This window comes from Tribolium castaneum, chromosome 7 (genome assembly GCF_031307605.1).
Source record: "Tribolium castaneum strain GA2 chromosome 7, icTriCast1.1, whole genome shotgun sequence".
NCBI classification, from domain to species: domain Eukaryota; kingdom Metazoa; phylum Arthropoda; class Insecta; order Coleoptera; family Tenebrionidae; genus Tribolium; species Tribolium castaneum.
Window position 1 is genome coordinate 9,882,731 of NC_087400.1, and position 22,937 is coordinate 9,905,667.

Here is a 22,937-nt window from a genome sequence, read left to right on the forward strand (position 1 = left end):
AACTTGTCTGTAAATTTGTACCAAATCTAGAAATTAGTAACAATATAAATTTGAAAAGCAAAAAGCTATATAAAAAGTTGACGTTAAAATTTTTGAAAATGCACAACTCTATTTAATAAATACTTAGATTGAAATGAGTCGGTAACTTTCTTAACCACAGTTTTAAACCTTTCAATAACGAAAAGTATGTATTATAAAGTCTTTTTAGAAAATCTAGCCAAATTGAAGGTTAATCAAGAAACATCAAACTATAATAACGTCAAAAATGAAATGTTTCAACGAAATGTACATCAATCAAATCTTGGTACCTCTCTAGAGGATAGAGCTAATACGTATTTAATGTAGTGAGAGAGACAGCAGTAGATGGTACGTCTTGCTGAACTATATGTAGCTACATGACTGGATCTATGGAAATAAAATTAACTAGACGCCCCCTGGTGATGACTTTTGAGCTATGTCGAAAAGAGTAACACAATTTTCGTAATTCCACATTTAACTGGCATTTAATGAATTGTTTAATAATTTTGCGTGTATAGTGTTAATTACTTATATTAGAGAGAATCACTTTAAAAAAATATGTGGTAATAAATACTAGCTTTGACTATGGTTCTGCGGTTTTTCCTGGTATAATGTGTTGATTGTTAATATTCGAAAGTGGATAAAAAATGAAAAATAAATAAATTTTGATAACAAAGTGTTATTATACAGTTTTTTAATTAAAGACTTTAAGTAATGGATTACAGAAAACACATAGTAAGGCCCAAGAAACCTATAAATTAGTTAAGTGTGTGAATTTTAGGTTAGAACTTTTCCACTAAAAAAATTATGAAATACTTCGGTAAATCTACGAAACTACAATTAAGATTAACAACTGCTGATACATTTAAACATAGATTGTTTCAAAAGGTAGGCTTTTATAAAAATTTTCCAATAAAGAAAGTGAACCAGTCCTCGTCATCTCTTATTTGTCAACATTCGTTTCTTGCACTAAAGATACAATAGTCATCCCGTATAGGAAATGCAATAATTGTGAAGTCTCAAAATTCGTACAAGGTTCAAAATAACCGAATAAACTTTTCCCGCCATTTATATTTACTGTTTTCGACCTAATTCAGTGGCGCCCCCAACGGCAATTTTACTTCCACATTATATAAAAATTTTGATGTCAAAAAGAATTTGTTATAAATAAACTGCAAGTACTATTACCTGTTTCAAAACAATAAAAACGCTAACGTCGCATTTTACCGAATTATTTATTTAAATCAATTTATAAAATAGTTATTAATGATTAGATCTCCCATCGAAAGTATAAATTACGTCACCTATTATTTTTTGAAGTGCATGAATAATTTATAACAGCTAATTTTGAGGGAAGATGCAACGTTGGCGTTTTTATAGTTTTGAAACAACTAATACCTACTTAAATTTGTTTAGGAAATGTTCAATTGCTTAAACAGGTGACCATCTTGCTGTATATTCACAAACGGACTCGTCCTAGCAAAATTTTCAAACAGATCACAATTATTTCGTATTTCGTCGGCGCAGAGTGAGACCAGATAGAATTAACTGCTACAAATCTACCTCTGTCTACAGTCATATTGGTCTAAATTGCTCTAAATTCTACAATTTTCAAATTTTCGGATGCAACGAACATGATGAGCCACAAGGAATGTGGCGATCTGGATATCTTGCTTTGTACAAACGAACTACAGCTCTAGCTTGTTGAAAATTCAAATTCTTTTTGATTTTCTAACTTTAAAGTCTAAAATAAAAACAACAAACGAACACCACTGATGTCAATTAATCAAAGTCAGGTTTGATTGAGTAAATTTGAAACACTATTGTTCGAACAAGAAGCAACATGGGAAAAATTTAACACTAGCTTTTGAATCCTGGTGATTACATTTACCACTTCTAAAGCGATGGCACCGTGGTCTAATTACCGAACACGCTGTATGGAGATTACAACATATTAGCTATTCATATTCTAATATTACGACTGTATAATTAAAATAAAAAATTTGAATAGGTTGGTACAATAGAATGTTTCCAGGAAAATGTGTTAAAATAATTAAACAAATTAAAAATAAATGTTCACAGAAAATCCTCCTTTAAAAGTAAACCCTCTCGTGGGAAGCTATTTTATTAAGTTTGTATTCATGAACGCATTTTAAATTTTAATTTATGGAGATTTTTAAGCTTAAGCGGAATTAAAATTCTAAAAATAATTAACACTTTTTTACTTAAATACACCTAAGTAGCTATATTTTCAAACAAGCTAAAAGACTTAATAAATGTGGGTCTGGCCGAATTCTCTAATTGCGAGGGTCATATAGTCAATATGTCAAATACACTGGAGGGTAAACTATGTAAATTTAATTGGCACACCAACGTTGACTTCACTATTACCATGCAATTTACATGTAGAAAACGTGTCGTGACAGATTAAGGATAGATAAGAGTCTGATATTTTCTTACAGCTACGTGCGCTGTTTGGGGATCAATACTCGCGCTAAAGATTTCGTAAATGGACTAAAACGCTCCAGAAAAATTTATTGATGCTTTTTTTGTTTATTGCGTTGCAAATTTATTGCCACTGATTTTAAGATACATTTTTAATTCCATATGTACACGGATTTACGTAAATTTATGGTTTGTGCACTAAATAATGTAGCAAAAAAACTAAGCAGTTCGTTTCCATTCACAAAGAAGTAGATAGGGTTGGTAAAGTGTTTAAAATGTAATCTCTTGCTCTTTATAACCGTAACAAGGCCTTATATATTATAATTCAGCAGCTTCAAACATCAAAGTGCTGAAAGTCAACCATAAAAAACACTAATGGATCATTTGACCATTACCAACAAAACCTAAACCGCTTTGATAAAGAGGCACTAAACCTATTAGTACAATAAAACAACGGTTTTTTTTTCAGTATCTTGTATGTAATTATCACAGTGTTGCTAATATTTTAGCCACACAGTGACTGATTTTTAATCCTATGCTACGTTATGTTTTATAAAATGTACACCAATGTCATATGTGAAAGCATAAAAACCTTGTTGAGATTTTAATGTTATTACAGAGGAGTGGATTAGTTAATGTAAAGTGCGAAAGTGGAAATTTATGTTTTAAAAATACACCAACTCGTAATTAATTAAAAATACGGTGATAACATTTTTTTAAATGGATATAATTCTTTATCTTCATCAACAAGTCAAATCGAAAGATTTCAGTAAATAGTAGTTTTTACTTTTGGCCTACGAGTATTTTTCGTTTTGTTTTAAATAAATGTTTGCATAAACAAGATTTCTTACAGTAAATTTTATATCCAATCCATTTTGGACGTTTTTATATTTATATTTTATTTTTTGTTGGTAACATTTTAAGCCTTCTTTTTAATATCTGAATCCTAGATTATAAAAAAACACTATTTTAAAACACGTTTCCGATAGCAACGTGTTCACAATTTTAAAACACGCTTCTCATAGCAACGTGTTTTAAATTAAAATATTCCAACAAAAAAAATTGAATAACACTCATTCAAAAACACTTAAAGTTCTCGGGTATCTAAGTATGCAACTCGCATAGGCTCGTTGCATAACGACAGCCTTCGAACTTTAAGATTGTGTTTTCGCTCTCGTATTATTAATAACTATTTATTTATCCACAGCCAGTCTATTATTAGGACATAATACCACTACTAGGAGACGTCTTATCATATCTATAAAACACACGGGTCTTATGGAAAAATCGTCTCGTGATTGGCCGAATAAAACTTAATTCGACAAATGTCACTTCAAAACGTCAAATAAAAATTTTCCAAAATATTTATTTTGTCTTTATTGTCTGACTGTGGATAAATGATTGTATTATATACAAGTCTTATACACATTTTACCTCCTTAATTAAACCTTTGCGAACATAAATTACATTTTAAAATCTTTATACAATGAATAATTCTAACTTAACTACTATTATGCATATAATTTATGAATACGATGAGCAATAATTACGTACTAAATTGTCCAACTGGTAAAAAAAATGTAGTAAAATAACTAATTCACTAAATCGTAATGTTGTTAATATTGTATTTTTATTAAGAGTATGTGAATAATTATCTCTATGAGTTTAAAAAAATTAAAAAAACCTTTTCAAAATTTTCTAAAAAATAAAGCAAGACAATAACTTTGAATATGTATGTACTTGACCTACTGATGTTTGTATGCAAATGTTCGTTCATAACCAGATCGAGACGACGAATTAGTAACGAAAGAATAATGCTACTTTTGACTTGATAATTTATTTATATTTCTGGTTGAAAATTTTGCTACCGTTCCTACTAATTTTTTTAATTTTTTTTTGTTTTGTTAGCTCTGGTACTCGTACGGTCGGTATTAACAGCAGATACTAATGTGCCTTTTGCAATTCACAAAAAAATATTTATGTTCTTCAAGGATAACCTCGCGTTCGATATGGAATATGAGCTTTTGTGTTGAGAACATCAATTTAATTCACACGTGTGACTCTAGATTGAGTGGTAAGACAATAACGTTATATTTGATCTTTAAACACTATTGCATTAAGTATTCATTTTGCGCTAAAGAAACAACAAAGCATTTTCATGTTTGGATTAAAACAATAATTTGACAATACTGTTATTAATTTACGCACCACAACACACCAAACTGTACAGTAATGAAAGCTTTGTTGTTGTTTTTTTATATCTGATAATATTTAATTTTTGTGATTTTTGTGACGATTTTAAAGAACAAATCGCTCTCATGCAGGTAACTGCATTAACTTTCAGAAAAAATAAGACAAAAACTGTTTATCTCAATTTCTCCCATAGAGCAATAATTTCGACTTTCGGGTGTTGACAAATATTTAAAATTGAAGCTTTTTTAAAATTAGCTGTTATAAATTACGCGTTTCAAAAAGTATTAAAAGTAATTAATTAAGTTTTAATGACAGATCTAATCATTAATACCTATTGTCAATCTTATTAAAAAAAAATAATTCGGTAAAATGCGACGTTGGAGTTTTTATAGTTTTGAAACAGCCAATAGACTCTTAATGATAATGATAAAAAGAATTTATGTATTTAAAAACTTTTACATAATAATTTTTATGATTATACAGACTAAAGCAAAAGCAACGCACAAAATTCATATCTTTATTATACTTATACAAAAAATTATCGAACAGGTCGATTTCATTTTTTTAAATGATACATTTTGATATCATTGTGACATTTATGATGTCATTTTTTTAAGTAGTGACATTATTCTTATTTTTTTAATGATAGCCAACACATCTTTGTCTTTCTGGTAATAAAAAAAATACAAAAAATTAAATTAAAAATAAAAAAATTGATTTTATAAAATAAAAAACCTATTGACTATTAAACATAATGGGCTTGATATTTTTCTTTTTTACTTATTTTATAAACTCCTTTCATTGATTTGATTTAATTAGAGTCATTTTTTTTGTTTTGTTATAGCATGAACACACTTAATATGACATCTAAACACTTCAAGTATACAAAAAAATTATCACTTCTCATAAAATAAAGCAAGAACAAAAAGGTAAAGCTCTCTGTAATACTCTAATAACTTTTATAACTCTTTCATTTAGTTTTATAATCTTTTTTATTTTTTCTTTATTATTTAACTTTTTTATGGTTTCCAGAAAGATATAAAAATGTACTATCTAAAACACTAATCAAAAATGTCAGTAATAAAATAAAAAACGTATTGACTTAATTTTTTGTTTTTGACTTATTTTATAAGCCCCATTTTATTGTTTTGATTTCATTTTTTTGTTCCTTAAAACATGAAAACACTTAATATGACACTTAAACACAATAAATATAAAAAAACAATCACTTCTCATAAAATAAAGCAAGAACGAAAAGGCAAAGCTTTTTATAATACTCTCAATAACTTTTATAACTTTTTTATTTGGTTTCATAATCTTTTTGTATTTTTATCTTAATTATTTGGCTTTTTTTACTTTCCAGAAAGATATAAATGTGTACTATCTAAAACACTAATCAAAAATGTCAGTGGTCATTTAAAAAATATAAAAATAACGTCATTAACTCATTACTCAAAAACGAATGACGTCAGAAATGTTTAAAGAGTAAAATCGATCTAATCAAGAATTTTTTAGAAAAACGATTTTTTTTCTACATTACTTTCGGTTCAGTCTGTATTTTATTCTTTCATATACTCGTTCCAATTAGGATAGTTATAGTGTAAATACGACATTTATCAGGAGTTTTACTCTGATAACTAGAAAATGTAAATTTTTTATGTGCTATGTTCGCACAGTAAACAACGTTTCTACAAATTTACAAAGGCATATTAACGTTACTTTTATCATAAAATTCTAGTTCTTTATTAGCTACAATTACAACAGATAAATAAACTTTAAGCAAAAATATTCTTTTGAATCGGTTTCAAACGATTTGCAACATATTAATAGTAAAAACTTGTTATTTTATTACAAATACATAATTCATTCACCCGAAAACTTGTTTCTAATGCAAGGATGCAGCGCTGACGAACGCATTCGTTAGTTTTACTGTGTGTTGGAAACAGGAACAAAGCGGGAGTCGACATCTGTCACGTACCAAGTTGACCGCTTTGGTTTCAATGAACATACCAAGCTTCTGCTGTATAAAATTAACTCGCTATCGCCAAATACGGTTCAATAGCGTAGAGCTAAATTAGCAGCTGCGGTCAGACCAACGAACACCGATTGCAACTGCGGTTTTACTCCACTCGGACTGACTCAACTGGAGTAGATACAAGACATTATTATTATTGGGTCGAACTGAAACAGATCCCCACTGTAATATCATTTTACCTACTTCTAGTATTGGCAAAGTTTTGAGAGCCACCAACAGTTCAAAGTAAGTATTGGGTAACAATTTTATATAAACTGTTACAAAATATTATAAAAGCCACCGAGAACAGTTTTACGTTACTTGCTAAAGTTTCAAACGTAATGGTGAAGTGCATTAATGGTATACCTGCAGGATATTCCGTCTAAATCTCACATTAGAAGTATTGAAAGTTCTAATAAAGATATTTATTTGAAAGTTGGTGCTTAGTCATAATCCGTTAAATTCTGTCCAACGAATTTATTTTCAAAATGTCGGCACTTCCGGTTATACCGGAAGTCGCTACCAACTTTCTAATTTTAAGTGAAAAGCTATGTTTTTTACTGCAATTTTCGATTAGTTAAGTTGTTTTAAGGCCGCCTTCAACAGCTTTTTCTATACCTAAGTTTCACTGTTTTCGAGATATTTCAGATTTTTTTGTAAATTTTTGAATTTGCACCTGTCACTTAAAAAATCGGTAACTCTCTTAGTTTTAGAGATTTCGAAATCATATTTGGAGAATTAAAAGAGAAAACTTATATCTGTTTTCCAGTATGTTCAAAATTAGATAAGGTGTTAAGAAACCCAAAAATTTTAAGGTTAAGTTTGAACAATTTCAAATACCCATAAATTAATTCCTTTCACCTGTCTGTGATAGTTTTCAAGTTATGTTGTTTTCTTTTTACTTTGTAGAAAATTTCTTATTAACCACAGCTCTTTTTAGATTGTTTGCCATAAAAACATTTCTGGTTAAACTTAAACGACAAACTCTGTTCAAAATTGTGTTGTCCGTCCTGTAAAAACAAAATAAATTCATTGAATGTTGGTTTAAAAGACTTTAATTTTTCACATTTTTTCTCTCGTTTCCATGGCAAGCTATGAGAAAAGGCCTATGGCTAATGAATTTCTCAATCCTAATAAATAATTGTTGTAACTTTTAAAACTTTTAAACATAAGTATAGGAAATATTAGGACAGATCGATGCAAAATTAAATTCTCTACGATTTAATGAAATAAAACTTGTGGCATGTTATTTGAAAACATTGTGTTCTGGATGTTAAAAGTTCTGAAAACTTAACATTAACATTTTGGGTTTGTAATTCTTTTTTAGAAATATGAACACACGAAAGGAAAGATCTAGGTTTCCTCTTTCAAATAAGCTAAAAAATATTTCCAATTTTATCCAAATGGCAGAGTTATCGATTTTTTAACTAGAAGGTGCAAACTCACAAATCATTAAAAACACAAAATATTTTTTATACGGCTCTAAATTTAGGTATAGTATAATTTTTTTCATTTTGGCAGAATGTTGTATAAATATATAGTCGACTTTTTTTACAATCAACTGTCTTTAAGAGTCGTTAGGTTGGCATTATCATAAATAGTATTTTTTAAATTAGGTTGGTGTAATTTTTTACTTGGCAAATTCGATTTACAAATTTTTCAAGTTGTCTCCTATTAAAAACACGTACAACAACACATTTAGTTATTTTAGAGCACCTTTAGACTAACGAATTAACGATTAACACTAACGTCCATTTTTCAAAAATGTCAAATCTGGTGTTCAAAATGTCAAATACAGAATACAGCTAGTTTTAAAAGTGGTTGGACATGAACTTTTAGGGTGATATAGTCTGGTCTTTATCAGAATTATCATAGCGTTTAGGTAGCTATTTGCAGACGGACTTTTCCGCACTGCAGTGTTTTTTACTTTGCAACAATTTAATAATATAATACAGCGTGCTCAAAAACTGGCGCACCAACTCAATGGTGTGTGATAGAGAACTGGTTACATATAAAGGTAAAAATAGTAAAAAAATTCTTTGTATTAAAACTAATTTTAGTTAAATGATATGTGGCAACGTTGTCTAACAGTCATGATCGCAATAGAATTTTAGCAACAATAAAAATAATTTTTTTTTGAAACGGTTTCCAAGGAAATAATTCCCAGTGTTGGCACATCTACACATTGTGATTTTTTGGATGAATTTTAATTTTTTAAAATTCAAAAAACTGATAAAATCTGCTAGTAAATTTAAAAATAATTATTCATCGTTTTGTTACGGAACGATTACCTGGTATGAAACATAAAAACATAAAAAATAATGAAAACTAAAGAAGTTAACACAATAAGTTTGTAGCTCCAGATTTTTTAAAATATGACTTTAGGAATTTTTACAACATTTTTGCCGTAATCTGCACTCGCTTCTCAATAACGTACCACTGATTTGGTGCGCCAGTTTTTGAGCATCCTGTATAATAATAATAATAATAATAATATTTAATATCGTTGAGATGAAAATGGTTATTTTTTTACGATGAATGATGAATTGATGAATCTATTTTACAAATGTGGCAAAATGCCTTAAATCAAGTTACACCAGAAGTTCGGAGCAACACAGTCAACCATTGCGACAAACTAATAGAGGTAGACATAAAAAAACTAATATGTCTTGACCAGGTTCAAAAAAAAACAATTAATTAACGTAAATTCAGATGATGATATTGATAGTGACTTCGGCGAATTTGACGTGCAGCTAGCGAAAGTGAGATTGAAATATAAATTAAATTGTAAATAGATTTGTAAATATTTTTTGTAAATAAAATTTACTTGGTGTCTGCGTTTGTTGCATTATTTGAACATGTTGAGAATCACTGATATATTTTGGGTAGGTGACGTATTTTGGGCTTGCGAAAGTTTTCTGTCTCTTTTAAATGGCCTAAGTGTGAGAAAGACAACATATCCCTGGCTCGAGCCGAGGGCGGCCCATCGTTTACCTTACTTGCTCCTAGCTACCTTTTCGAAGAGTGAGAAAGACATCAGCGTTTTACGACAGTCGACCAAAATTTAAAAAATATTACTATACAGGGTGCTCAAAACCTGGCGCACCAACTCAGTGGTACGTTATTGAGAGGCAAGTGCAGATTACGGGAAAAATGTTGAAAAAATTCCTAAAGTTATATTTTAAAAAATCTGAAGCTACAAACTTATTGTGTTAACTTCTTTAGTTTTTATTATTTTTTTATGTTTCTATGTCTCATACCAGGTAATCATTCCGTAACAAAACGATGAATAATTATTTTAAAATTTACGAGCAGATTTTAACAGTGTTTTTAATTTAAAAAAATTTAAATTCATCCAAAAAATCACAATGTGTAGGTGTGCCAACACTGGGCATTATTTCCTAGGAAACCGTTTCAAAAATAATTTATTTTTATTGTTGCTCAAATTCTATTGCGATCATGACTGTTAGACAACGTTGCCACATATCATTTACCTAAAATTAGTTATTTATCAATAACTTTAATACAAAGAATTTTTTTACTATTTTTACCTTTATATGTAACCAGTTCTCTACCACATACCATTGCGTTGGTGCGCCAGTTTTTGAGCACGCTATATAAGGAGAGCTTAGAACTACCTTAAAATAACTCTAGTAATTTAAAAGCAAGACCTAAGAGATTATAATTGAATATAAATTTTCAAATGACTGTCATAATTAGAACTACCCATACTTCTAATGTAAGGTTTAGACGGAACAGCCTGTATTGTTATACCAGTTTTATAAAACATTTGTAAGACATTCTATTATGGGATGAATGGTCTTGGAGCACGTCGAAGAAGTGCCACAATTAAGTCTTATAAAACGAGTGTAATATACTATTTTTTCTAGTTTTTATTTTTGTTGTTTCTTCTTGTTAAGTTTAATTTATCAAAATTTTTTCAAACTATTTCCTCTTAATTGTGTTAATTATTCAGGCTTGACTTGACGCTGTTGACAGACCACACACATAAATTACAGTGATAACTAATAACACCCAGCTCAGCACTGCCAATACAAATCCTAAAAGTTTACTAAAAGAAGTTCTCTTTGTGAAACTACTGTCAGTTTCACAATGAACAATTTGTGAAACCAAAGGAGAAAAAAACTGTTAAGGTTTTACGAAAAATAAAACTTTGGAGCACAGAAAATTTTCAAATTATTATGATTACACAAAATTCGACGTATATTTGCTAATTAAACCCGGTATGTAATGTGTGTTTTTTGTAATATTTGTTTGGCTGCTGATGCAAACGGAACATAATCACAAGCAGAGAGCATCATTATTTTATCGAATCGAATTGTATCAAATAATCGGCAAACCGCACAATAATGATTTCTGGCCCGGATTGCATGTGAAAACATATTGTCTAAACTAAATGAAAACGGCGAGATAACGTCCACGTGAAATGAAAGCTTTGGTGGGCTATCGTGCGCCTGCATGGCATACCCAGAGAAGGTGGAGAGAAACGTAATTTCCTTACCTCCATTACATTATCTCCTCGCATTATTTTGCGTCATTATTCGTTGGTTGTTCGGTCATGATGCACCCAAATGGTAGCCGGCCATTGTGCGATCTGAAACAATGCGAACAATATACCATTGAATAGGTGTGCTGTGTCTTTGTCTGCTAACTAATATTAATCAAATTACATATTAAACTATTATTTAGAATTGCCTCAGGTCAAATTGCACGACAATGGACCTGTACTGCCCTGCTAATCAAAAACGATGTAAATACAAAGCGATCAAAAAGTCCTTCCATTAGAAAGCTTAGTTAGCTTAGAAATTAAACGACGTATGTCTACGGAACTCAAGCCTAATGTCAAAGGAAAAATGTCAAAAAAATTAAGGAAATTAAATTTCCAGTTTTGCCCCTTAGACACCATTTACGGGTCGTGTAGAGTTCAGATCTTATTTGTGCCATGGATTCACGGCATCTAACAGTTTACGTTTCAGGTAATTTCAATTTCAATTTTGACAGCAGGCTGAACTAATACACGACACCGGACACACGTTCTCAAGTGATACGCCTACTTGATGGAAGGACTTTCTGATCGCTTTGTACTTTTAAGTATTTTATGACATTTTTATTTTATATGCTTGGAGTATGAAATTTTTTACTTTAATGAACGATTTATTTGTAAATATGATATCGACACCTAATTTTATGGATATATTTTCAGAGTACTGTTTTTCGGTATACGACAATTGAAACAAAAAAATTCTTAAAGTTACTAAGCAAAATAGTCGTAACTACAAAAAGCATTTATTATACAGGCTGTTCCGTCTAAAGCCCACATTAGAAGTATTGCTAGTTCTAATAATGACAGTTAGCTGAAAATTTGTACACAACCAAAATCCTGCTCAATGACATTATTTTCAAGATGGTGTTACTTCCGGTTATAAACTTTTATAAACTTTCCCTTTACCTAAATTTAGCCGTTTACAGGATATTTAGGGCTTTTTTTTTTTTGAATTCGCAGCCTCCAGTTCAAAAATCGATAACTGTGCTAATTTTTAAAATTCGGAATTTTTTTTAGTTCATTTGGAAGAGGAAGAATAACAAACTCCAAATTTTTAAAGTTAAGTTTTCAAAACTTTAAGCACCCATAACTTAGTAGTTTCTAATGAAATGCCGCAAGTTTTATTTCACTAAATGGTAGAGAATTCAATTCTGCATGGATCTGTGTTAACATACCCTATGCTTATGTTTAATAGTTTTCAGGTTACAATAATTTTTTGTTGGGATTGAGAAATTCCTTCGCCATTGGTCTATTCTACAGATATCTAAAACTAAAGATATGAAACGACGTACAAATAAAACGTTCCCGTCCGCGATAGTTCGGTTAATGTCACTAGAGGCGCAGTTGTTCCATTACCATTCAAATTTTCAGAGCAATGAATTTATAAAAATAGTTGTAATTAAATAATGGTTGGCACAAGGCGAATAAAAAATACAGACAGATAGAGCATTAAATTCTCAATAAATCGGAGATAAAAATAATGCAAATATTATATCTTAAACTATATTTAAAAGAATTTCGAGGTTTTACCAATTTGCACTCTGCCCCATATTTTTCAAAACGCTGCGAATACGGTTACAGATAAAAAAAAATGGCAAGAAGAAAGTTGTTGTGAATTAAGTTGTCTTTAAAAAAAACATATTTCTATATTCAACTATTAAGGCCCCAAAGTCATTCAAAGACGCTCGAGCGACGGATTTCCTTCATTTTGCCGGTAGTGAAAGTGAATTTACATCTAAACTGTTGAAGATAGAAGTATGGTCTCCCGGATTTTTTTGTAGAAAATTTAATGGAGTGTTATACTAAAAAATGAAAATTTTTATACGGATAGCCAACAACAAAATAGGCGACCCATATTTTTTTATTTTAACCAAAGCTCAACCGTTTTGGAGAAAAATAAATGAAAAGGTGAAAATTCCTGGCCTGACGTCAGCAATGTTCCTTTTTGAATCAGCCAGTCACAGAACTTGAGATAGAAAACTGGGCCAACAAAGATAGCTTGAAAGACGTACGTTTTTTCTTAATTTCTGCCTCTGTTGTTTTACATACGACTTCAGATGTGCTGCAGGAGCAGTCATTTTACCAAAACACAAACTCCTGCAAAACATTAGCACACAACACAGTCACAATCGAAAACGCACGGTTTTGACATTTGTATTTGACGTTTACCAGCCCAAACGTAGGTCGTAGCGTTAATTGTATGCAGCGAAAGACTGACCAATCATTAGTCGAGACATTGCTTACGTCACAGCGCAAATTTTCTATTATTACTACAAAAGTACGATTTAAATTTAAAAAAACTCAGACCGATATTACTAGACATCATTTTGTGTCTACTTTCAGAATCTGCAATTTCCAAAAACTTTTACTTTCGAGTATAACACTCCATTCTCTACAACCTTGTTCCTTACACATTTTTGTATTTTCAACCGCATTCGCTGCGTTTGCAAAAATATCAGGTGGAACACAAATTTGTGATTTTGCGCACTATCGCCTTTTTATCAAAACGCTACGAAGACGACTGAAAATATAAAAAAAGCGTAAGGAATAAGGTTGTAGAGAATATTTCTATCTTCAACGATTTAGGTATAAATTCACTTCCCAATACTTAACCACCGGCAAATTGAAGGAAATCCCACGCTTGAGCGTTTTTGAGCGTCTTTAGGGCCTAAACCGTTAACAATAAAAATTTGGTTTTCTGACTTTTTTGAAGGAAATTTAATTCTCTACAACTTTCTTTTGAACATTTTTCTTGTATCTTTAACCGTATTCGCAGCGTTTTAAAAAATACAGGACGAAACGCAAATTTTAAATTTTAAATAATTTTTTTCTCATGTTTCTCATGAAAATTGTAGTCGTCAGTGTTCCTCAGTTTGTTGAGAATGCAAAGCTCAATATTTCTGCATTTTTTCCAAGTAATTAGTGCATTGGTTGAATTTAAATTAATTTAAAACTATTTGCCACCGAGACGTTATAACGTTCGAAGCGCCCTCATTTTACTTTGCTATTTTACTATTTTTTTTTTTTTTTTGGGTACAGAATATCGTGCAATTTTGTATCTCGTTTCGTCTCCTAGTTATAGTCCTTCATAGTTTATTCCCATACTTTGCCATGGAAACGAATGCAAATATGTGAGAAATTAAAGTTTTCTTAACCAACATTCAGTAAATTTATTTTACTTTCACAGGACGGGCAACACAGTTTTGAACAGAGTTTGTCGTTTGTTTAATCAGAAATATTTTTTTTACAGTCGTTATCCAAAATAAATATTTGCGCTTTGAGCTATCAACGCAAAGTTGACATGTTCTCAAGACTTAAAGCGACAAAATGGAAAAAACGCTCGCTCTCCTATTCTTTATTGAAATCAAATGTCCCGTGATTTATGTAACTAGCTATTGTAACTATATTAGTGTAGTAACAACAAAAAATTAATAATTTCTGATTTTAATAAATTATTTCATGGCTTTGTCTTGAATATTATGGTATACTCTTAATACTTGCGATTGAAAAAAATGTACATTGTCAATTTCGTGAAAATGTCAACATTGACTCAATCAGCATTGTACTACTTTGCGCTCTTAATAAACAAATAGCTATTATGGCAAACTATGCAGAAATAGCTGTGGTTAGTAAGAAATTTTCTACAATATCAAAAAACTAAAATAACTTGAAAATTATTACAGGTAGGTATAGGGAATGTTAATACAGATTGATGCAGAAAAAAATTTTCCTCTATCTAGTAAAATAAAAACTGAGACCTCCCATTTGAAAAAATTAAGTTATGGGTAATTGTTCAAACATAACTTTAAAAATATTTGAATATATTAACTTTTTTCCAGTTTTTGACACACTGTGGAGCAAATATAGGCTTTCATTTTAATTCTCCAAATATAATTTTGAAATCTCTAAAAGTAAGAGAGTTACTGATTTTTTAAGTGACAGGTGCAAATTCAAAAATTTTCAAAACTTCTTAAATATCTCGAAAGCGGTTAAACTTAGTTATAGAAAATGCTAATAAATACGGCCTTAAAACAACGTAACTAATGCAAAAACGCATTGAAAAACATAGCTTTCCATTTAAAATAAAAAAGTTTATAGCGACTTCCGGTGTAACCGGAAGTGCCGCCATCTTAAAGATATTTTTTTAGAAAATTAATTTAGATAATAAATATTTTTATTGGAACTTTTACTACTTTTAATAAGGGGTTTAAACGGAACAGCCTGTATAACAAAATTTGAGTTCTTTATTGGGTTTCTGAATTATAACGACTGATTAATACAATTTTTTGAGATACGAAATAATTTAGTAGAAATCTCACATACGTCAAATTTCACTATGCGTTTTTCCTTGTTAAAATTTAAATAACATCTACAAAAGTAGTATGTAATAACTGCTTATGCAAAACTAACTGCAAATTTGCCAAAAAAATGTTGACACGACGTTTTTGCTTAGCAGGGCAGCGTAACCCTCCCGCAAAAATTTCAATACCCAAGTTTGTTGCTTCTTCATTGAGGGATCGTTTCTCAACTCGGTTACTTACAATGAAACAATGAATATATTTCGAAAACCGCTCGATTACCTTTTAATTAAGCTTATAATGATTAATAACCGACTACCATCCCAATGATGCAATATTAAAAGGTGTAGGCACGGCTTCTGTGATAAATAGTGTTTACTTTGGGATTTTGCACTTACTACACAATGAAATACTGCTTTTATAAGTTGGAAAAGTTTTTGCGAACGCTGTCGTTTCAGGCGTTTGATCAAACACGAGTCATCAAAAATTAAAAAAGAATCTGGACTAATAATCAATAAATGAAATTTTTATGCTGAAGGTTCGAGCAATATGATTTAACTCCTCTCAAGCTAGACAGATTATTGAAGCGAAGTCTTTCTTTGATGTCGCAATGTAGAGTTAATCAGATAAAACTACTACATTTAATTACAACAGTTACAAACTTTATGAAAGTCCGGTTTGTCCTGGAGCTTCCCAGCAAGCACACAGACGTAGATATAATGATTTTTTAACATTACAATGGTTATACGTTGAAATTTACAAGGTTGCTATTTATGATTACGTTTTCTTTTAGCGTTTATGTTACGTAGTTTGAAGACCATCTTCATTCTTTTTGGCAATTTTTAACGTTTAAAGTACATCTTGACTGAACGTTGTATCTACGTAAAAAACGTAAAAAAATTAACGTATTTATGGCACTCTCTAACGGTAATGAAACCATTTAATTGAACGTTATATTAATATCTTGAAACGAAATAGAAATATACATAGAATACAGGGTGAGTCGATAGTGTGCCATGAAAAAAATATTCGAAAAAACACGGCTCCTAAACATAATCAAACAAAAATTTGAAGATTTTTTTAAATAAAAAAAGTTTAAACTTTCTTTCTCTAATGTTTTTAATTTTAATTTGAATAGATTTTTAATTATAATGATAAAGTTTAATAACAAAAATAACAAATTACTGTCACGAATCTTACAGATATCATTATTGTCAAAAATTTGAAAAAAGTAAATAAAAGCTATACCAAATATTTATTTAACATCTTATGTCAAAGTTAGTTACACCCATTTGTTTATTAAAAAAAATAGCAATTTTTTACGTTAAAATTGTCTACCTCCTCTTAATGGACACCTCTCTACCACAGACAATTAAAGATTCCCCATCGGTGTCCGTTGTTGAGAAGTTTTACTGTACATTAAAATTAACTAAATAAAAAAACCTTTGTAAAACTTTGTCTTTTGCTGTTGATTTCTAGTTTTATATTTTCCATAATTTTACGTTTTACGGGGTCCTCAAAAACTGGTGCACCAACTCAGTGGTACGTTGTTGAGAAGCATGTGTAGATCACGGAAAAAATCTTGAAAAAATTCCTAAAGTCATATTTTAAAAAATCTGAAGCTACAAACTTTTTTGTTAACTTCTTCAGTTTTCATTATTTTTTACTGTTTTAATGTTTTACACTAAGTAATCGTTGCCTAATACAACGGTGAATAACTATTTTTAAATTTCCCATCAGACTTTAGCAGTTTTTTTAATTTAAAAAAATTAAAATTCATCAAAAATATTACAGCTTGTAGATGTGCCAACGCTGGGAATTATTTCCTAGGAAACCGTTTAAAAAAAAAGTTATTTTTATTGTTGATCAAATTCTATTGTGATCACGACTGTTAGACAACGTTGCCACATATCATTTATTTAAAATTCGTTATAATAACTTTAATGCAAAGATTTTTTTTACTATTTGTACTTTTATATGTAAGCAATTCTTTACCACACTCCATTGAGTTGGTGCACCCGGTACAGGATGTAACGAAAAGATGGAGAGAACAAAAGTTCAAAATAGAGCGACTTAATCCAATTTACAGTCACCCAAAATGAAAATGACGCCCACATCCATAGCCGCTGTCATAATCGATCAGAAATCGTAAACTAGTTTTAATAGAAGTCTGGTATATTGTTTATTATTTTTTTTTAAATGATTTGGGATAAAACAATTATCTCTAGTAATTTAAAAAAAAATCGAAAATTGCGGTTTTTTTTATTTTTAAGCACGTTTTTGAGATAATAACTAAGTTTTTTGTGAAAGCTTCACTAAAAGTTGCTAAAAATTAAATTATTTTAACCAGCTTTTAAGTAGAGATTTATTGATTATAATTTTCTAAAACAATTAAAGTCTGGTCAAATGTAATGTTAGCTATTTCTGCTTTTCTTGGGCGTTTAAGAACGTGTTAGAACAAAATTTCCCTGAAATTCAAGAATTTAAATAGAAAATTGTTTTACTATAGATCGAAATTTGTTAGTTTCTATCGATTTTGCTTATTTTTTAACAAAAGTTTGTCGAAATAAGCGGTTTGAAAATCATGTTTATTTTCTCTTCTTTTTTCTTACTTCACTTTTGAATTTAAAACTCATTTATTTTGTAAGTTCTTGTAAAAATGTTTCAAAACCACAGAAATTAAATAACATTGATGTTATAATTTGCCTGTTTTACTTAATTTCGTTTGTTTTTAAACAAAATTTTATCAAAAATAAACTGAAAAACGACAATACTTGTCAAAAAAGTTATTCATTATTTTTCAAGCTTCGTATTCCATTTTTGAGTAATTATTTTGCAAAAATTGACGAAAAATTTAATTGATCGTCAATTTTGTTTATAAATCCTAAATAGTAGACGCGTCATTTTTTTGGGTGACTGTATCTCTATAGCAAGTTGCACCGTCTAAAAGTTAGAAGGCGCCAAAGTTTAAAAATAATTTTGAATTTTCTTTAATAACTTTTTAGTGAAACAATCGATTTTAATGAAATTTAGTAAACTTAATTTACTATCAAAACCACATATTCTAATACAGTTGGTTTGGTTTTTTCTTGTTTGTAAATTAATCACCAGTCAATTTCAAGACATATTTTTGTTATACATTATCCGAGTGGTGTAAAACTTTTTTAGTCGAAAAGGCCCATTTTTTATATCAATTTTTGTAAGTTATAAAATTTTTGTTTCGGTTTCGGTTTTAAGTTAAAAAAATAATTTAAGTCGGTGTACCATAATTTCAGACGTTCGCCCACTTATTATTATTGGGGTTTAAATTAATGGTTTTTATTTCAGCTTTAGTTTTTTATGTACGTGTATGTTAGACAACAACAAAGTAACTTGTTATTAATTTAAACGAAAAACAGCATTTTTTCACAAAATTGTGAATTTCTAAATATCATTCGATTTCTATTGAAGACAACCAAATTAAAATTTACACTGTCGTTATGAAAAAATTATTAACAACAATTATTAAAAGTAAAGTACCAATTAAATAATAAAGTACGTTTTTAAAACCAGTAATAATATTTAACGAACGTCCAAAATGTTGACACTTTTACACATATTATTTTTTTATTCCAAAACCAAGACCAATACAAAAATTTTATAACGGACAAAAATTGTTCAGAAATAATGTATCTTTCGAATAAAAAAAATTACGGCACTAAGATAACGTATAACAAAAACGTATCCTGAAATGTGTTCAATAGTTGATAAGTAAGTACTTTACAATAATAGAAAAATAAAAAATAGGACCAGAACTATGTGACCAGAACGTGTAGTTTTAATGACAACTTACTTGTACCAATTTTTTTCAAAATCGACTATTCCATTTAAAGGTTACAAATAAAAAACGCAAATAATTCTTGAACTTTGGCGTCTTCTAACTTTTAAACGGTGCAACTTGGTGTAGAGGCAAGTTAGGTTGAATCATTTCGTTTTGACTTGTAGAAACTTTGGTTTCTTTTAATCCTTATCTTTCCGTTACACCCTGTATTTTTGCGTTACAAAATCATTTAAATAGTTACTAAAGAACGTAACTGTTTTAATTTTAATAAACGTTTCTTACTGGGTTCGATTTTACAAGCGGCAAATATTCAGTAAATTGTTCGCATGTCGCAAATCTTGAAATGCCTAATGGTGAATCAACAAAGCATACGAGCATACGAGTGTTCCTGACAGTTTTCGGCCTCGGGTTAGCCCACCTTCAATAATTCCATAACAGAGCTTTAGTGTTAAATGACGTTTATTTTTGAGTTAGATTATGCGAAATGTCTAGTTTTGTGGTAACTTGTTACTGACGGAGTGCTGTTATTAAATTGTTTCTGTAGTAGACCTTTGTTTGGCAGTGGTATTTAAATTACTATACGTTTGTGTGCTACATAATACACATAGTTAGGGGAATTACCGATAATAGTTAAGGCAACTAAGTTTGTTATAAGGCTGCTTCCACACCCTTGACGAATAATTTCGGTTCGACCACACAAAGGCTGAGTGAAATACGGGGGTATGCATACTGGACTGGATTAGTTTCAAATCTATCAATCTTGGGAAAGAGCTAAAGGTTTCTTTAAGGTGGTTTGTAAATTGGCTCAAGTGTCTCCTTCACTTGTGCAGATCACGTCCAAACTCCAAACCCTTCGAATTACTGATTCGACGAGTTTTACGCTTCTGTTCTGTTTAATTCAATTCTGTTGTTGTGTGAATGTTAATGACTCGCATTTTCCATTATACAGATATTTGAGTTATAATTTCTTACATTAATTTAACAAAGATCTTTACTAAAACTAAATGTATTAAAACAAAAAAGGTTTAAAGTAAAATTTGGTGGAGGCGCCGGGATAACGTTATAAAATTAACCAACATAGGCTCAAAGTTGGAGCATTAATTACTTTGCAAATAATTAAAGTAACAGCTGATAGCATCTTAACTCAAACGCTCATGAGAATATAATGGATAAATATACAAGATGTTTAATACTGATGATTTCGATCTAATTCTGCTTAGATTTTTCGTCGAAAACAGGTTTTTAATTTTAGAAAAGGACGTTTTACGTTTTAAGAAAAAAGTCGAAACTTATTAAATCTTTATCAATTATTGTTTAGCGCGTTGCAATTAGGAATGTAAAAAAAATGAAAAGTTTGTTAAGATTTGAATAACTTGAAAAAGTTAAATAAAACACCCAATTTTTGATTTTGCTTTTTAAATACTATTAAATTGTCTATTTAAAGACATAAGTTTTGTATAACTCAAGTTAATACAGTCATTCCATTTTAACGGACGGGACGCTGCACAAATTTTTAAATTTATTTTCAGTTTATAACAACAATATGAGTAGAAGTTAAATGTTCTTTATAGGAACTTAGTACCAGTCAAATTGTTTACAACCTACAATTAGAACCATATTTTTTTAAATTTGAAATACGAGCAGGAAAAAGAAATACAAACTGATGAGGGGCGGGACACAAAAAATACTTCACATTTTTATCGTTCAACAATCGTAAAATTCTATTAATTTAAAAGGCACTAATTCCTACAACAATTTTTGAAGTAAAAAGTGAAACCTGTAAAAATATCGCTATGTGTAACGACTTCTGATTAATTTTTTTTCGTTTATTTTTGTTTACACATGACGGACGGGACAAAACAAAATTTCTTCGTGAAAATAATTCTAAAAAAGTTACTGAGACAGGTTTAAATTATTAAAAACTTTAACAATATTAAAATTAGTCAGTGGAATTTGAATGTTTTTAGTTTTGTTTAAAAAGGTAAAAAATAAGAACAACATTTTATGTTTGCCATAACAGACAGGACAGCGAAAGTTCTAAAAATAAAAAAGCAAATTACATATCAATTTACATACAGATTTCCAATTTTCAGACATCCAGAAACTAGAAAAACACTCTTAAAAAAATGTCTACAGTTGTAGTACGTCAGTATTTTATATTATCGCCTAAAAAGCACTGTATGTAAATTTTAGATTCCAATAAATTACTTCAATTTTAATGATTATTCTCTCCCAAAAAAAACCTTTTGGCACAAAATACAGTCACGATCAAATAGAATGACACCACTAAAACCGCAGCCACAAATCTTTTCAAAATTATACGGTAAACGTGTACGTTTGGCTAGTTTATAAATTAGCTAAATATTATCTAAACTAGCTGGAATGTTTGAAAAAGTAAAGGGTTTGTTGGAATTTATAACCTAAATGATTTTACATACATACATCAAAATTTGAGTTATTTTATTGTATTAATTGACGAATAATAGCGTAAGGTCATTATTAGCTTGCAACTTAATTAATAATTTTTTTAATGTTTAAAGCTAACAGTCAGAGGAAAGATTTAATTGTAGATGTTTTATTATTTTTTTGTAATATTTTTTAAAAGCCTTGGTTGTATTTGTATAACGGTTAATACACAGCAATCAAAAAAAATACAAGCAGATAGAGCATTAAATTCTCAATATTAAGACATAAATATGATGCAAAAATTTTATCGTAAATTATATTTGAAAAAAATTCGAACTTTAACCAATTTGTACTCAACCCCATACTTTTCTTTCTTTACTGACAAAATTGTTCGAAAAGTTAAATATAGATTTATGGTCAAACAATCCACGACTTTTACAAACACACTCACGAAAACAAATTCCATAAAAAAAGTTATTCTCTTATTGCTATTTAAAAAAATCAAATTAGCCTTGTATCCGAAGAACAAATGGAGATAGAAATTTAATAAACATCAGAAACAATAGAATTTATATACTCTTAAGCATACACCAAATTTCAATGTTTTGAAGAATAATTTTTATAATATTTAACTGTATCCATACTTTTAAGCGACCTGTATATTGGACAGACACGTCGATCAATTAACACTTGATTTAAAGAACATTTAGCGCATTTAAGACTTAACAGATCTGAAAAATCAAGTGTTGTCCAACACATTTTTGAAATACACCATAGAATTAATAACATTAACTTAAAAATTATTAGAATAGTTAATAATAGTAGATTTCTTGACATTTCTGAGAGTCTTGAAATATTCAAAAATAGGAATAAACTTATGAATTCAGACAACGGCCTCATCCCTTTTTTTCCCTCTTCTCTTTAGTTGGAGGTAGGAAAAGTGAAAGTCGTCAAAATTGATATATAAGGCATAACATTAAAAAAATTAGTTTATTTTTTATTTTTACCTGAGGATGACCGCTTTGTGATTGGAACGCGTAGTGTTTCAAATAAACGTTTGGTTTTGGTGTGTCGGTTTCCAAAACTTTGTTTTAATTAATTTCCACGTCAAGAAAATCCAACAAGAAGTCGTTTCGTCTTCTAGATTATAGCACTTCGTAGTCAATAGAATGAAAGTTT

At 29.6% G+C, this 22,937-nt stretch overlaps 1 protein-coding gene across 1 annotated transcript in view; it reads right to left on the minus strand.

Annotated features, from left to right (window-relative positions):
- Positions 1–22,937, minus strand: part of Sol1 — a 282,525-nt gene that overhangs the window by 241,797 nt on the left and 17,791 nt on the right. Inside the window, exon 2 of the mRNA XM_008200336.3 lies at positions 11,193–11,285. Coding sequence (XP_008198558.1) covers positions 11,193–11,216 — 24 coding nt within the window. The 5' untranslated portion in view covers positions 11,217–11,285. The remainder of the gene's footprint in view (positions 1–11,192; positions 11,286–22,937) is intronic.